Below are 18031 nucleotides of genomic sequence, written 5' to 3'. Positions count from 1 at the left end.
TCTTCATAGCCGCAACCTTATTAAAGCTATTAAGAGGCTTAGCCCCTCATTTGATATCCTTGAGTTCAGCCACATTTTCCGAGAGCAGAACCGTGTTGCAGATCACTTGGCAGCGGCAGGCCATGAGGGGGTGTTAGGTGTTTCTACCCTTACCGTTCCCCCTATCGCTCTTTCTCCTCTTCTTTTAGAGGATAGGATTGTGGTTAGCTTTCCTAGGCTAATCCCGGTATAGTTGCTTGTTTTGCTTTGCTTTCCTTTCCTTTTCTACCAAAACAATAAAAAATAAAATACAGTTTTAATTAATCCATAAATTTATTTGAAAGACTTAATAAATAATCGGCAAATCGAACATGTGCCATAAGACACAAGTTTATTGCTTTAAAAAAAAATAATGCATATGCGACTTTTCGAACTTTATTAAAATCAGAGCTTTTTTTCTTATAACAGTCACTCTATTTTCTATTTCTTTCACTTGCACTCTCTTCCTCCTTCATCCTATTGCATGGAACTGAAAATTTGGAGTAAAATTACATTTAAGATAATACATTTTCTGCAAAATTACCAAATGAGTATAGTGTTTATTATTTTTATGTGAAAATATTAATTATGTTTTATTAATGGCAAAAAGCATAATTAAGCCTTTGAACTTTGGCTGTTTTAAGGATTAAGCATTGATCATTTATTTTTCACATTGAGCCCTTAATCATTGATTCTATTCTGGATTGGACCCTTATTTAACTTTTTTTATCGAGTTTGGACTGCATAAATCGTTAGAGCGACTCGGCTTGTTGACATGGACAAATAAAAATAAGAATTCCTTGATTATGAGAGATAAAAATTAAAAACTAAAACGAAATTAGAATTGGACTTGTGATTTTCAACATTAGAATCGTCAAATCGATCTTTTCAACTCCTAAACTCGACCGAAAATTTAAATAAGGCCTACACTTCTCCGAATGAATCTACTACAAATTTGTTCATTAAAAAAAAAAAATTTACTGCAAATTTAAATTTAAATTAAATCTACACTTCTCCGAATAATCTCCTCAATTAGACTCGCAATACAATTTCCCCTTTCTGAAATTGAATAGGATAGGAGAATAGCTGAGACCTAATTTATGGATTCCATACGATTCTCATTCAGGTGAATTCTCATTAATTTCCAACAATGGCTACTAATTTCATTAGAAATGTCATGTTCCATCCTTACATTCGATTACGTTTTCTTCATTCTTCTGCAACTATTTCTTCCGTTCCTACCACCACTGCAACTTCTTCACCATCGTTTACTGTTGATTTCCTCATCAATTCATGCGGCCTTTCGTTGAAATCAGCTCTATCTGTCTCCAAGAAGTTTCAGCTCAATCACAAGACTCCACAAATCCCTCAAGCTGTACTTGAACTCTTTAAATCTCATCATTTCAGCGACACCCATGTCGCCCAATTGATCGTTAAACGCCCTCAAGTTCTCAATTGCAGAATTCATGACAATCTCAAACCCAAATTTGAGTACCTCGTCAAAATTGGCTTTGAAGGTGAGCTACTTCCCCATATCATTTTGTCTAATCCGAATATTACGAGGGCCTCCTTAGTTTCTCAAATCAAACCGTCTGTCCAGTGCTTGAGGTTGTTTTTAGATAGTCATGAGAAATTTCTAACTGTTGTTAAGCGTGGACCATGGTTATTGTGTAATAATGTGAAGATTCTATTGAAACAAAATGTTGATGTTTTAGTGAAAGAGGGAGGAGTGCCTGCTCATGTTGTGGAGAGGTTCCTAATTTTGCAGCCAAGGTCTATATTCCAGAATCCTGAAAAGTTGATTAATGCTGTGAATTTTGTTAAAAATCTGGGCTTTGAAACTGCTGATAAAATGTTCATACATGCTTTTAGAGTGATGATACTAATGAGTGAGTCAACTTGGAAGAAGAAAATCAAGGTGATGAAGAATATGGGATTTAGTGAGGACGATATTCTAAAAGCTTTCAAGCGATTTCCACAATGTTTAGCTTGCTCTGAGGACAACATTAGGAAGACTTTGCATTTCTACTTTAATACTATGAAGTTGGAGCCTCAAACTATAATTGTAAATCCCGCACTACTTGGGTATTCAATTGAAAAAAGAGTTCGTCCAAGGTATCATGTTTTGAAGGTTTTGGAGTCAAAGAAGCTGATAGAAGGGATCAAGCTGTGGATCTTAGTGATAGGTGAGAAGAATTTCTGTGACAAATATATTGATCAATTCAAAGATGAAGTCCCTGGTTTGTTGGAGTTCTATCTTGGTATCAAGGAAGGCAAAAGCTCGATGCTCGATGGAGAAGAAGTAAGTTTTCTGCTGCAATTAAAATAGGTAAATAGTTCTTTGGATAGTCTTATTAACTTTACTAATTATGGTTTTGGTGGGCTAATTTGTCTTTCAGATGATATTAGTATTGAATTCAATGGATATTATTTTGGGAACTGATTTGAAACTCTCCCTAGCTTAGTGTAATGTGGTTATTAGATATTAGTTGATTTATGAGTTTCTAACCAAAAGAAAAACCTATTTGAGGTGTGTGTCAGTTTCATTGAGTATGAAATCTGGAAAAGTACAGAATGATGTTATTAGATATTAGGTGTTGATTTTTTTTTATTTTCTAACCAAATGAAAAACCTATTTGAGGTCATTGACTGTGTAATGTGGCAAAGTGCAGAATGATGGTATGAACACCTCTTTCCATATTAGATATTAGAATTGCTATGTCTTCGTTTTAAAGTCTCTCTCACTTGCCCTGCTTGTTAGAAAAGGCAGACAACTCATTCTGTATCTTTCTCTTTAAATAACTATTACAATTCTAGTATATGCACTACTCACAAAATCTAGTATGGAGAGACTAGGGGGTGACAATTTCGGACTTGGTGTTTTTTACATATATAGATATATAGATTATATGTTGTTGCCGTGTGACCTGAGGTCACGGGTTCGAGTCTTAGGAGCGGCCTCTTGCCCCCAATACACCCTTGTGGTGGGACCCCTCCCCGGACCCTCGCTCAGCGGGGACGCGTAATGCGACCGGGCCGCCCTTTTTTTTTATAGATATATAGATTATATAGATATTAGGAGATAATAGGAGATAATTGCTATGTTCCATATGATTATATAGATATTAGGAGATAATATCCTCTTATCGATGGAAGCCAGAGTAGGACAATGTCAAGAATTTGCTTCTTCCAATATAAATATGTGTTGAATAATCAGAATTAGATTTGGACACCAAAAAATACAATGATTTTGATTATAAAAGAAAAGCTTAAATCTTGATAGAATCAGAATGAATAATTGCTGCTATATATACAAGTTACATCAGAGAAACAAACAGAGTGTGCTTATCAACAAATTAAATATAGGTTGAAGTTTGAGAACTAGAAAGAGGTTTGATTACTTGTTACAATTTGTGAATGAATTCATTTCCAGAAAGTGTCAAATTTACTGTTGAACGTGATACTTGGGTTCTTGACGAAGTAATTCTGGGATTAGGTGTTTGACAATGCTGAATATTAAGGGGAGGAGTTTTGGAGGGTTAGAAGGCTTAATATATCTCTACTTTTCTGTTTTTGTTCAGAAAAGTCAGTTGTTCACTTATACTTTCCTGTTTTTGTTGAAATTAGTTCCATTTCCGTCATAAATAGAACTTCCTGAAATTTCAAGGATGTAAGGTGTTTTGGTGTTCTTATGTGTCATGGAACCGTTTTAGCTAAAAGCTCAAGCTGATAGTTAAAGGTCCACTTCATATTAATAGCTTACACACACCCATACACAAAAGCATTGGTCACACTGACTCTGATACCATGTCATGGAACCGTTTTAGTTAAAAGTTTAAGCTGATAGTTAAAAGTCCACTTCATATTAATAGCTGACATTATGAAATGAAAAGAAGACAATGTTCATTACTTGTACCAATTTGTGAATCAATTGTGATTTTGCACTTTTCAAAGTCTCCTCGGATAACATCATGGTATATATTCAAAAGCAAGTGTGCAACTTAGTCTAAATTTATTTCTAACGTTTTTGGGAAAATGTAGGTATACATCTAATGTAAGAATCGATCAAATATGTTCTCAAAGTTTGCAATGTGGGGTAACTTTTGGCCTTCGTAGTAGTGGAGTCGGGTTTTTTTTATGTTTGAAGTGCAAAAAATAAGCCCATACCTATATCAAACAGTCCTTCATCTGCCCCATAGAAGACGGGGGAGTGGGGCGAAATCACGCTTAATCATCCTTATAAGGGGCAGTTTTCGATGGTCATGGGTGCCCTAGCATCCTCTGTCTCCTTGTGTTTTTGCCTTTTGGTTTAGGTAAAAGTCTCGACTGCTCAGCTGGGAGTATTAATTTTACAACATGCGTATATAATTTGTTTTTTCTTTTTGCACGTTGTAACATTTAGTTATCGATAAGAGAAGATAGATTAAAAAATGTTAACAACTATTTTTTTACATATAACAATATATTTTTGTTGTTAATAGAAGGCAACGAACTACCAGTAGCGTTGGAACTATTGACACTGTACAAAAACAAGGCTACTTAGACCATTTAGGTGTTCGAAATCGAGAATCCGTCCCGATTTTCTAAGATTAATCTCTCTGAGCGGGTTTTTTGTCCATAGGCTATTTTTAGCCACCTGGGCGTCGACTAAGCAACGATGAACAAAATCGTTTTTTTTTTTTCCTTTATTAACTTTTGAACACTGACGTATGATTATTCGTGAATTGTGTTTATTATTTTAGATATTTTGGTTTAATTGCGTTATCTTTCATTATATAGTTTAAGATTTTATGAACATTGTTTCACAGCTTTTGGTGAATTATATTACTTGTAAACATTATATTTTATTTGTTTGAGTTGTTTCAATGTTATTTTTGTTGAAATGTCGATGTTTGCGCATTTTTAAATATATATGTTCTAAAAATATACATGTTCGTTTATATTAAATAATTTATTATTATTATTGTTCTTAGATTGTATATATATATATTAATTGAATTTATATAACAATTTGTTGATTAGCAAATAAAAAATGTAAAAATACAAGTTCGAGTAATTTCCGACTAATCTTTTTTTTTTTTGTAATCCTTCCGACTAATCTTTAAGGGCATTGTCCGCTCGACTAGCTTTTAGTGTCTTTTACAATCTTGATTATTGATAAATTACAAATATTACCTGTGAGATTTCACTTTTTTTGAAAATATTGCAAAATGATATCTATAAAAAAATCCTTTTTCAGTATAACATATCAAGCAATATGGGTTCTTTTTATCACGTTCTTAATTATGAGACTTGCCTTAAAGATAAAATGTGCTTACTCGAAGTACTTTTGGAGTTTTAGTATTATAACAGATAGAATTTCATTGCTCGAATTTTGGAACGTCGATAGATTTGGTTTTATTTTGATCCGATCTATTCTACAAATATATCAAAATAAATAATACAATCAATCTGGTCCTTAAATTTATTTCTGGCAATTGCACCATAAGAATTAGAAAAAAAGGGTTCTTTTGTATATTTTTGGTTATTGTCGTCAATTCTTTCATTTTGAGAATTTCTGCGATTACATGGATTATACCTATTTTCACAAATACCTCGACGATTTCCGCTTGTTAATACATAGAGCCCAATAAGTATATCTTTGATAATTTTTGTTTATCAAAAAAAAAAAATAGACAAGATAATTTTCCAAATTCAGAAATTACAATTTATTTTATAAATTACAATTTCATATTTTACCTCTTATTTATCCTAATATTATATATATCGATTCTATCATAATAATGTCATATTTTGCCTCTTATTTACTTATTTATCATAATATTCTATATATTCGATTCTATATAATATATAGAATATATATATTCTAGAGGGAGGAGACCCGGGCGAAACCAATTATCTTCATGTTGCCACGGGACTCCATCTTCCCAATCTCCAGGTGGTGGAGGTTCAAGCTCCAAGAGATTGTTTTCTGGATCCTCTAAGCCCAGCAGTCGATTTGCTTTATAAAAAGAAGATATCAATGAACTTCTATGAAATGCAAGTGAGCTGCTAAATACCGCTATTAAATTCCTTTTCACTGTTACTTTTGGACTTTTTTGCCCTTCTCATAATTTTGATCAAAAACTGAAAATTCTCTCTTCAAAATCATAAACCCGAACAATATTAATTGAAATTATGAAAATAATTGATGTGTGACAATTCGAACCCCGAAAATTGATGATTACGAGTCGAAAACATTAAGATTTATATCTTTTTATCAAAGAACTCATGAAAATAATACATATTTTTCATGACGATTGAACATTTTTCGTCACAAAATTTTTTACGATTTTGCATATTTCAAAATTTAGCCTAAACGGATGCGGCATCCGTTCCCGCCATGGTGGGAATGGTATGCCGCATCCGTTTAGACTAAATTTTGAATTTTCTCTCAATATTTTTTTTCCTAATTTTGACAAAAAAAAATTATGCCAAGGGTAAAATGGTCTAGTGGATGCTGTGATAAGGAACTTCGGTGCGGTATATAGCAATATCCATTTGCCAATTACTAATGAATTATGTGTTCCTACTCATCTATGATTGTAGGCAAAATTAGTCGAACCCCGTATATTTTTGGTTCTTGTGATTGAATGTCTAATTTTTCATTCCGCATATCAAGCTCATTATAATCAATAGTCGATTCAACTTTGAATAAATATCATGCAATTGATGCTTTAGTTGAAGGAAGAGTGTCTATGTTGGTTTGAGCATAAGAACTGGAGAAGCATTGTCATTCTATTTGTGATTATTTTTTCAGTTATTTACAGTTAACGGTTATCAATATGGTATTTTGATGTGATATATATAATATTAATTCTAATTACAAGACTCAATATTAGTCCTAACAAGGTTGTTTCTCTTAGGACAGCCATTGTAGATCTCATCGAGATGGTGCTCAGATTGATTAACTTGTTTTACATGTACTCTTTTTGTTGGGTTGCATATCCTCAATGAGGATAATCATTGAGCAAGATCTTCCGGACGTTTCTTTGCGAATTTTTGTATTTTGTAACATGGTGTTGCACATTTGTCAATAAAAAATGGAAAATTCAAAAGAAAATTTGTGGTCTCGTGCTTGATACTTTAAGGACTGTGAAAAATTCAATAAAATGGTTAATGTGGTTTTCAATGTTAATGAAAGATTTATTTAATAATATTGTTAAAAAAATTTATGATTGTCTTTAATCACTTTTTTAAATTTAAGTATGCTATTTTGCAATTTCAGTATATAATCCACATTATTTCAACTCGTCAATTTTATTAAAACATTTATTGATCAGGAACCGAAAACGAGTTTTATCTTTATTATCATTTTGAATTATTTCTTCTTGTGCACTATTATTTTCTTTTATTTACAAATAAATTACAATAAGAGAATATCAATTCAAAAAGAAAATCTCTAACTAAAAAAATCATTTGCTTTGCTAACATAGAAATTTAGAAAACCATAGTTATCATTTCAAAGTACCAAATACAAAACCATAAGGCTTTTTTAATTCCCTAAAAAATAAAAAATAAATTTATAGTTTGATATACAAAAAGACATGAATGAACTAAAGAATATGTATGTATTGACAAATCTGATAGTAATAATAAAGGGATTAATAAATTCTTTAATTTTTTTTAGCTTAATACATCATTTGCTCCTTGAACTTGTTCAAAATGGTTGATTGGCCCTCTGAACTTTCAAAGTATCTCGATAGCTCCCTGAACTTACATAAAATGTCCAGTTAGCCTCATGAACTTGCGTAAAACGTAATCAATTGATCACTCGGTTGCAAAAAAGTAAGTTAAATACGGAAAATGTATTGCACGCGTCTTAAAAAAAGTAAAACAATCAAAATCGGAGTATTGCGGTTGTAATATTAGCGAATACATGGTTCATAGTTGAGCAAGTAATAACTTCATTTTTACTCTATTATTAAATTATGTAATAACATTTTAAGACATGTGGAATACATCTTCCGCATTTAACTTACTTTTTTGCAACCGAGTGATCAATTGATTACGTTTTACGCAAGTTCAAGGGGCTAAGTAAATATTTTATGCAAGTTCAGAGAGCTATCGAGATACTTTGAAAGTTCAGGGGGTCAATCAACCATTTTGAACAAATTCAGAAGGCAAATGATGTATTAAGCCTTTTTTTTTTCCTTTTTTCATTCTAAATAGAAAATTGGTACAAAAATTTATATTTAATAAATGCATATTTTAAAGTAAAGAATACAAACAAAATCCATGTGATTTCATCGATTTGTAAATAGAAAATTATGGTATTTTTTATGCGAAAAAGGAATCTGTTTTATAAAGTTAGCAAAAAAAATTATTAATCATCTGCCACATCCCTACCATGTCATAAGAAAATAAATATTTCATTGTGTACGTAAGAAAAGTGAACAAGTGAACAGGTTACATTATCAAATACTAACACTATTAGCTAAATTCCTTATATACTATAACAAGAACAAAATATTGCACTTCACTACTTACAAATCAATGAAACTACGGTTTTTTTTTTATACTTATCCTTATTTTAAATGTGATCAATCATTTTATAATATTTTTTGAGCTTTTCAGAGCTACTTTTAACATTTTACTTCAAACTAGACAATTAGGTTTATAAAAGAGTAATTTTTTTTTAATCGATTGTTAGTCTATTGGAACTCTTCATCCAAATTATACTGCTTATTTTCATAAATAAATTTTTTCTTCAACATTATTTCGATTGTTTTAAATCCTACGACAAAAGAATAAAATTTACTCTCTTCGATAAATTTTATTTTTAATTTTTATTTAGTTATTTAAATTATTTTTATTAATTTTTGTATTAAATTAAATTTTATACTTTTATAATTTATTTAATGATTATATATATAGGGGAGGGATCAAGTGAGAACCCTCCCCTAGATGAGAACCACCCAAAACTACGTAGTTTTGAGTGTAAAATTTAATAAAAAAACGCTGATGTTGCTGGGGTTCGAACCCTGACCTCCTCACTGCTTACCACTGAGTCATTTGCTTCCCTTATATATTCTGCCGCGCGCTGATTCATATACCAATGCCCTTGTAGCTTCTATTGTTTAATATTTGATGCATGCACTTATTAATATTGATTAAATTCGCATAATAATTATTAATAGAAAAAAAATGTGCATAATAATTAATTATTAATAGAAAAAAAAACCAAGAACATGCTATAATTTCTTATTTATTTAATTTCTCTATATTTTTGTAATTTATGTTTTAAATTGTTAAGGACGATGTTCTAAATATTGTTACAAATGTTCTAAACTTTATAATTTGTGTTCTAAAAATTAAGATAATGTTTTAAAAAATAGTAAATATATGGGCCATTTTTTTGTTAAAAAAAAAACACATTCTAAATAACATAACGTATGTTCTAAAAAAACATAACATATGTTCTAAAGTTTATAGTTTGTGTTCCAAAAATTAAGTATAATTTTCTAAAAAAAAACAGTAGATATCTGGATCGTTTTTTCACTTGTTCTATAATATAATTTATAACTCATGTTCGAAAAAACATAGCACGTGTTCTAAAAAACATAACGTATGTTCTAAAAAATATGTCGTACGTTCTAACTTAATAGTTCGTGTTTTAAAAGTTAAAATATATGTTATAACGTATGTTTTAAAAAATATATAGTTTATGTTCTAAAAATTAAGTATAATGTTCTAAAAAATCAGTAGATATCTGGATCATTTTTTCATTTGTTCTATAATATAATTTATAATTCATGTTCGAAAAAACATAACATGATAACGTATGTTCTAAAAAATATGTCGTACGTTATAAACTTCATAGTTCGTGTTTTAAAAGTTAAAATATATGTTATAACGTATGTTTTAAAAAATATATTTTCTTATATAACATAAATTATAAAAATATAAAGGAATTAAATAAATAAGAAATTAGAGCATATTCTTGGATTTTTTTTCTATTAATAATTCGTTATTATGCACATTTCTTTTTTTTATTATTAATAATGCATTATTATGCACTTTTTTTCTATTCATAATTCATTATTATGCATATTTAATCGATATTAACAAGTGCATCGTCAAATACTAAACAATGGAAGCTAAAAGGACCGTTGTATATTAAGCAGCGCGCGATTTTATAAACAAAAAAAACAATTGGCTTAGTGGTAAGTAACATGGAGTATGGGTGAAGAGATCTAGGTTGCTTACCGGAGTATTATACTAAATTGTCCAATTATCCTTACTTCAGGTATATCTTTGCAACAAAGTGAATTTCAGGTATTAAAGTGTGAACGGAATAAAATTTAGACGTCATTAGTAACTATGGTATACGAAAACCTGTTCATTGGCCTGTTGACCAGTCCAACCCCTCTAGACCTGTTATTTAAGTATTGAGATTGGACATACATTCTGAGTAGTTGGTCCAATCCGATCCAAGCTTGTATAAGTTCTGACACATGCCTAGCCCGAACCGACTGTATACTCTGACCCGACCTAAATTATAATTAATGAAAATTATTATATAAATCACGAAAATGTTTGGAGGGGCTGGGTTGAATATGTGATTTCGGTTTTGTGATTGGGCTGAACCCGGCCTGAGCCCGACTTTTGGAAGGTATGGGCTGGGTTGGGCCAAGACAAAGAATTTTCATGTTGAACCCGGAACAGGTGTGCACGCCTGACAACCATTAGAAATCTCTCATCAGTATCTAAGAACTGAACATACTGTTTGAGATTGTCGTGAATTCTGCAATTGAGAACTTGACGGCGTTTCACGATCAATTGGGCCATGTGACTGTCGCTGAAATGATGAGCTTTAAGGAATTGAAGTACAGATTGACGATTACTCTTGAATTCCGCTTTCATTAAAATCGGATCTATCTGTCTCCAACAAGTTTCAGCTCACCGAGAAGACTCCACAAAACCCGCAATCTGTACTTCAACTTCTTAAATCTCATCATTGATCAGTTCATAGATGAAGTCCCTGGTTTGTTGGAGTTGCCAAAAGCTTGGTGCTCGATTCAGAAGAAGTAAGTTTTCCTTGCATACTTGTACCTTAGTTGAGTAATCAGGAGTGTAGTGTATGCATCCAAGATTTACTTCTTATGGAGAGAAAGGTCTCCCTAGGATGACCGTTTCAAATGTTATTAGTTGTTTTTTGTTTTAGGGTTTCATTGTTCCAGTTTCATATTAGATAACACCTCTTTCCATATTAGATATAAGGTATCTGGGTAGGATTGGGAAATGACTGGTGATGGTTATTTTGGAAAATCAGCTAATATCTTACACTTAAAAGCAATAGATCTATGAATAATGTTGATAGAATCAGAATGAATAATGTTGTTACAATTGCTGCTATATATATAACAAGTTACAGCAGAGAAATAGTGTGTGTGTAACAAACTAAATATAGGTTGAAGTCAAATTCATGTTGGCATCTGAGAACTAGAAAGAGGTTTGGTTACTTGTTACAATTTGTGAATGAATTTTGATTTTGCTCCCCAGAGAGTGTCAAATTTACTGTTGAACTCCTTTTGCTTTTTCTTGCACTTCAAATTTACTGTTGAACGTGATACTTGGTTCTTCACTAAGTAATTCTGGGATTAGGTGTTTGACAATGCTGAATGTTAAGGGTTGATTGGAAGGGGAGTTTTGGAGGGTTTAGTACATAAAAGGTTAGAAGGCTTAATAATATATCTCTAGTTTTCTGTTTTTGTTCAGAAAAGTCAGTTGTTCACTTATATCTCTAGCTTTCCCATTTCTGTTTCATATTCGTCATAAATAGAACTTCCTGAAATTTCAAGGATGTAAGGTGTTTTGGTTTTCTTATGGAATGAAAAAGAAGAAAATGTTCATTACATGTACCATTTTGTGAATCAATTATGATTTTGCACTTTTCAAAAGCAATTGTGCAACTTAGTCTAAACTTATTCCTAACGTTTTTGAAAAAAAATGTAGGTATACCTCTAATGTGAAAATCCGTAAAATTATGTTCTCAAAATAAAATTGGCTTTGAAGGTGAGCTACTTCCCCATATCATTTTATCTAATCCGTCTATTGCCCGAGACTGTTTAGCTTCTCCAATGAAACCGTCTATCCAGTTCTTGAGGTTGTTTTTAGATAGTGATGAGAAATTTCTTGTGGCTGTTAAGCGCGCACCATGGTTATTGAGGAACAATTCGAAGATTCGATTGCAACAAAATGTTGATGTTTTAATGAAAGAGGGAGGACTGCCTACTCATGTTGTGCAGAGGTTCCTTACTTTTCAGCCAAAATCTATATTCCAAAGTTCTGGACAGTTGATTAGTGCTGTGAACTATGTTAAATATATGGGCTTGAAACTAGTGATACAATGTTTATACATGCTTTTAGAGTGATGGTACAAATGAGTGAGTCAACTTGGAAGGAGAAATTGAGGTGATGGAGAGTATGGGATTTGGTGAGGAAAATATTCTAAAAGCTTTCAAGCAATTTCCACAATGTTTAGCTTACTCAGAGGAGAACATTAGGAAGAAATTGAACTTCTACTTCAATACTATGAAGTTGGAGCCTCAAACTATAATTGTAGGTCCCAATCTACTTGGGTATTCGATTGAAAAAGAGTTGGTCCGAGTTATCGTGTTTTGAGATAAATGGTATCAAGGGGTGGGGGTTCATAAAGATGGGTGAGAAGAATTTTAGGGACAAATCTATTGATCAGTTCATAGATGAGGTCCGTGGTTTGTTGGAGTTTTATCTTGGTATCAAGGAAGCCAAAAGCTTGGTGCTCGATTCAGAAGAAATAAGTTTTTCTTTGCAATTAAAATTGGTTAATAGTTGTATGGATAATCAGAAGTAGTCTTAATGTCAGTAATTATGGTTTTGGTCAGCTAATTTGTCTTTCAAATACAATTAGTAAGTATTGAATTCAATAGATATATTTTGGGGACTGATTTAAAACTCTCCCTTGCATACTTATACCTTTAGTAAGTATTGAATTCAATGGAGCACATCGGATTATTAGTTGTTTATTGCGAGTAAATGGCATTGGTTGAGAGGCTTGTGATTTGCTTTCTATTCTATGGTTTGCTCAATACCCTGTCCTGTGATTGTTTGATACAAAAGTTTTGGGTTTCCAAAATGCCTCTTTGTTCAATTAGAGTATTTTGTATTATGAGAGTAAAATTGAACTTCCACAACAACCTTATCCATAGAGAAATTGATTGGTTGAATTTGAGATTATAAAGGATATGTATAAAAGAAAAGCTTAAATCTTGATAGAATCAGAATGGATAATCTTGTTACAATTGCTGCTATATATACAACAAGTTACAGCAGAGAAACAGAGAACAGAAAGGATGAATCTATATATAGTAGAAAACATAGAAATTAATGGATATTACATTGAAATGTATCCATAGATATGAGGGGGGAAATGGAAAGAAAACTGGAAATGAAGTTTTGTAGGGGGAACTCTTTCTGTATCAGAAGAAGAAGAAGATATGCAGGAAATGAAAAATCTTTGATGGACCATAAATCATAATTAGTAAATAAATTATGCCATCATTATTTGCTTCCCCTAAAGAAATTTGTACCAATCTGCAGCTGTTTCTGCCCTGAAAATTACAAGTAATGCTTCATACTGTTTTATTTTTATAATGTATGGACTGACAGTGAACTCAAGTATTTAAGAGAGGGTTGGTCCTTGTCAACCAAGAAAATACATACCTGAAATTAAGGCTAAAAAAAGCATTTGAGTATCTTGTGTCATTACGAATTAAGGTACCTCTGAATCTGATCCCAAGGAGAGGAAAGATGGTGGAAGGAGAGAAATACGAGAATGGAATGGAAGTTCTATTATTGGTTTAAAAAGGGTTAAGGTACATTGAACTTGGTCGCCATTTCATTTAACTATGCTACAAAAAGGGAAAGTATACTTTCTAATAGCATATTCTTGCCCCTCATTTCCTTCCATTAATTCATTGTATTCTTTCTCCCACTAGTTTTTTTTAGAATAGTTTAAGTATGGCCCGCCTAATAATTTAAATTAAAATATTAACTTATTTAACTTAAATTTGTTTGATAATTATTGCTCCTCAACTACTTAGGTCCCGTTTGTCATTGCTTTTTCGAATCCTAAAAGTAGTTTTCTCAGTTTTGCCAGTTAAAAGCAGACGTTTGGTTTCAGTCTTGATCACATGCATTCACCATTAGATCTAAGCTTATTAGAATCCTAAGGCGGAGATTCAAAACATCATAAGGCTTAGATTTAATAAGCCTAGATCTAACGGTGAATAAGCAAATTCACTTGCTAATTAAGGTGCATGTGAAAATTCCTGCGTTTGGTAAATACGAAATCCCTATTGCCAGTCAATATGCAAGTAAAACATTGTGATCTCTGATAGCTACTTGGTTTTTGTTTTTGAGGAAGTAATTCTAGTTGCCCTGGAATCAGCTGCTTGCTGTCTATTGGCTAATTAAATAAGTAATGCATTTGTTCAGGTTTTTCGGGATTGACAGAAGTTCGTCAGGGACTACGGAAGCATTGTCATTCCTCTGACAAAATCAAGTAAGCAGGATGGATTCTCAAGAAGCTGGAAACAGGTTATAATGGATGCTCCTATTCTTGTTTTACTAAATTTCTCTTCTCTCAACCTTTTTTTTAGCAATAGAGGAAAACCACTGCTTTGGTTCTGTTTTTGTGACATTATTTTAAAATATATGCTGATCAGAAAAGCCTCAAAGTTCCTTCTTCAATACAGAATTAGAGGTGGAAATTATCGAGTTTGTTTCATGTTCGTGTCGTTAATTATCAAGTTAGTGTTAAATGAGTCAACTCTAACCCAATCCAAAAACATTCTCGTACCATATGCGATGGACTGTTGGCAGGCCACGGGTATGCATATTCATTGGAATAATGAAGCGGGGCTTTGGAGAGTATTTTTTTGCAGCTGTGTAGTTTAAGGTCGGGATTAGCAAAGTTGTTGTGATCCTATAGGTTATTTAGGGACAGAGAAACGATTAACTTTTTAAGGGTAATCAATTGATTTAGAATTAAACAAATCCGTTCATAAAACAAAAAATCAAGAGCCTTGAGTCAATCCAGACTGAGAAGATTGACTCAAGAACAAATTTTCTTTTTATTAGAGGCTCCATTGGAAAATTTCATTTGAGTCCATTTGTCATTGTTCAACATAGTCTTCATTTCTTGGAAGATTGGCATGTCCATCAACGGAAAAACCTCCAGCTTGTGGCTCATTTTGACGCTACACAGATTACTTGGATGAACCGAGTCTTGGCCAAATTTCTTGTAACGTGGATGCTTCAGTTTTTACTGCTCAAAATTGCATTGGTTGGGGAGGTGTGTTGCGAGAGGAGGAAAAGAGTTTTATGACCTATTTTAATGGATGGGAAGAAAGTAACTATAATGTTAAAACTGTTGAATTTATTGTTAGAGATTAATACTAGATCTACGATTTGGCCTTAACTATCAACTCGAATTTTTAGTTCAATTGGTTCCATGACATGGTATCGGAGCCTCTTGGACCAAATGGTCGAGGGTTCGAAAGCCCAAGGGGCATTTGCATTTAGGGATGTGTTATAGATTAATATAAGATCTACTATTGGGTCTTAACTATCAACTCGAGCTTTTAGTTCAATTGGTTCCATGACCGTTATAACTCTCTTCAGAAGTATGTTTTTGGTCTCAAAGCTTAACCTTGGAAGGGTGCTATTCGAAACAAATTCAAAGACTGTATTGTCTTAATAATCTAATGAATGATGTTCCCAAGTTCGGTAGAACAATAGGGATTTGGACTTTCGATTATTTCTGATGTAATATTATCCTTTTGTCCCGATTAACGAATATTGTCCCCGATTAGCGAATAGAGTAGTTCATACTTTTTAGCTAGTAGTACTTGTTGCAATGTTAATTCTTTAATTTCTTTAATTTCTTTGTTTGTTCGGAATTTCTTGGAATCTATATTGCTTAAGGATCTTGATCCTATTATTTAATGAATCTCCAAGTTTTCCTCTAAAATAATATATTTTAGGAGCTATTTTTGTTTTTTATGATTAACTTATACATGTCCAACTTAGTAGTTAGCATTTTAACATGTTTTTTTTAATGGTGTTAGTAACACACTAAATATCTTAGACATAATTGATATTTGGAAGGTATGAAGTGACAATTATAGTTTAATAACAGTCAACCAATTTTTTGAATTTTCGGTAGCTTATGGTTAAAATTGATCTTACTTAGAGGTTAAATTTATATCCATTCATATGTTAAGATTAAGGAGGTGTTTGGTTACTTACTTTTTACCTCTTTTTTGTCTTTTCATTTTAGAAAGTAAAGGTTTAGGTGTTTGATTACACACTTCATGTTTGCTTTTTATAACTAAAAAGTAGCTAAAAGCTGAGACTTTCTGTTCTTTAAAAAACAGTTTTTTTCTAACAGCAAACAACAAAGTGTAACAGAAAATAATAAACAACAAATAACAAGTAACTAACCAGCCCTAAATTTATAATTCCCCTAAATTATTAGGGTTTAAATTTAGTCATTATCTCTTTTACTAAAATATCTTTATTTTTTTTTTGATATGTTTTTAAAGAAAAAAAAAATCATAAAGTAAAGTGAATAAAATATCCTAACATCAAATGATGTAAACCTTGGAAATGACAAGTTGATTATTACTAATATCTCGAATTGTAACCTTAGAGATGACAAGTTGATTATATTTGATTTTGTTAAAATTAAAAGTTACAAATATAAGATTAGTATACATTAATCAATTAATTTTTTTAAGGAAATTGATCTAGTTGTAATATTATTATTATAACTATTTTTATTATATATATATATAAAGTTGAATGGATGAGTCTAATTTGAGATTTTTTTTTTTTTGAAGAATTTACATAAAAAAATCATATTTTAATTTTTATTTACATTTATGAAAATTAAAATCTAATCTTAAAATATCAGAATATTATAATTTTAATTTTGTTTTTGTTAATTTTTTAATTAGTCACTTATAGGAAATAAAGCAGTTTTTAAAAACACCCATCAGATTTGATATTTTAATAAATTTATTTAAGAGAATGAAACATTTGTAAATAATTTATCAAGCGGATACTGACATAATACAGATTAGACTGGATTTGGACAATATAAATATATGTTAAACCTAATTAGATTGGGTTCAAACTCAACCTATCAAAAAGATTTGCCTCTTCCTGAAATTCAATAGGAAGTGAGTATGGTCTGGTTCGGTTTAAAAATCAAATCGTACCCAAATCAACGTCATTTTTATAAACTAAATCGAATCTAATTCTAATTTGGTTCAATTCAAATCAAACCAAACTATTTCGGTTTGGTTCTATACCAAACCTAATTGCATTAGTTATTTAAAAGTCTCTGTAAATTTATTTTTTTTCATTTTTTTTTGGTAATACTTAGAAAAGTTTCGTATAATTTGTCAATACAAGGTTTGTTCCACAATTATAATTCTATAATAAAAAGAAGGGAAAAGTACAAAAATAAACATTGTGGTTACACCTGTTTTCGATTGTAGCCATGTGGTTTAAAAATTTGTAAAATGGTAGCTTGAGGTTTATTTCGTTAGTAAACACATATCAAATTGACTAACGGTGTTAAAAGTCAAAGGAAAAAGACTTAATTTAATCCTTATATTTATTTATTTTATGAATTAACAACCCGTATTATCTAATTATCACAAACAAACCCCAAAATTAAAAATAAAAAATCAAATACACCTTCTCCATCTCTCTCTAATTTCTTATTTTTTCTTTCTTTCTCTAGTTGGAACATCAATATGCCCTTGAATGCCAATTCCTCCCATGGAGCACCTTGCTCTTGAAGGTCAATAATTTACTGTACATATTTTATCTGGTGTTGCTCTTGAAGGTCAATAATTTGCTGCTTTCCTGTATACAGGGAAGATATGGAGTTCTGCAACTATAACATAATGATGCT

At 31.4% G+C, this 18031-nt stretch overlaps 1 protein-coding gene and 1 long non-coding RNA gene across 2 annotated transcripts; one reads left to right on the top strand and one right to left on the bottom strand.

Annotated features, from left to right (window-relative positions):
* Positions 1 to 1063: 1063 nt before the first annotated feature.
* LOC136221650 (transcription termination factor MTERF9, chloroplastic-like) lies at positions 1064 to 4910 on the top strand. The gene is made up of 2 exons (XM_066009058.1): positions 1064 to 1535; positions 1734 to 4910. The coding sequence occupies exons 1-2, from the start codon at positions 1169 to 1171 to the stop codon at positions 2345 to 2347; spliced, it is 981 nt and encodes a 326-aa protein (XP_065865130.1). The 5' UTR covers positions 1064 to 1168; the 3' UTR covers positions 2348 to 4910.
* An 8400-nt stretch (positions 4911 to 13310) lies between these two features.
* Positions 13311 to 13921, bottom strand: LOC136224354 (uncharacterized). Its single transcript, XR_010686394.1, has 2 exons — positions 13765 to 13921; positions 13311 to 13652 (listed from the first exon to the last, which is right to left on the bottom strand). It is a non-coding gene; the product is annotated as an uncharacterized lncRNA (long non-coding RNA).
* Between the last annotated feature and the right edge of the window lie 4110 nt (positions 13922 to 18031).

The sequence above is a fragment of the Euphorbia lathyris genome, chromosome 3, assembly GCF_963576675.1.
Source record: "Euphorbia lathyris chromosome 3, ddEupLath1.1, whole genome shotgun sequence".
Lineage (NCBI taxonomy): Eukaryota > Viridiplantae > Streptophyta > Magnoliopsida > Malpighiales > Euphorbiaceae > Euphorbia > Euphorbia lathyris.
Note: the sequence above shows the minus strand (reverse complement) of the source record. Positions and strands in the feature narration are given on the sequence as shown.

Excerpts from the sequence above, each read along its gene's own strand:
- LOC136221650 (XM_066009058.1), top strand. The coding sequence starts at position 1,169 with ATGGCTACTAATTTCATTAGAAATGTCATGTTCCATCCTTACATTCGA. Across the intron at positions 1,536-1,733 it reads CGTCAAAATTGGCTTTGAAG|TGAAAGAGGGAGGAGTGCCT; the intron begins GTGAGCTACTTC and ends TTGATGTTTTAG.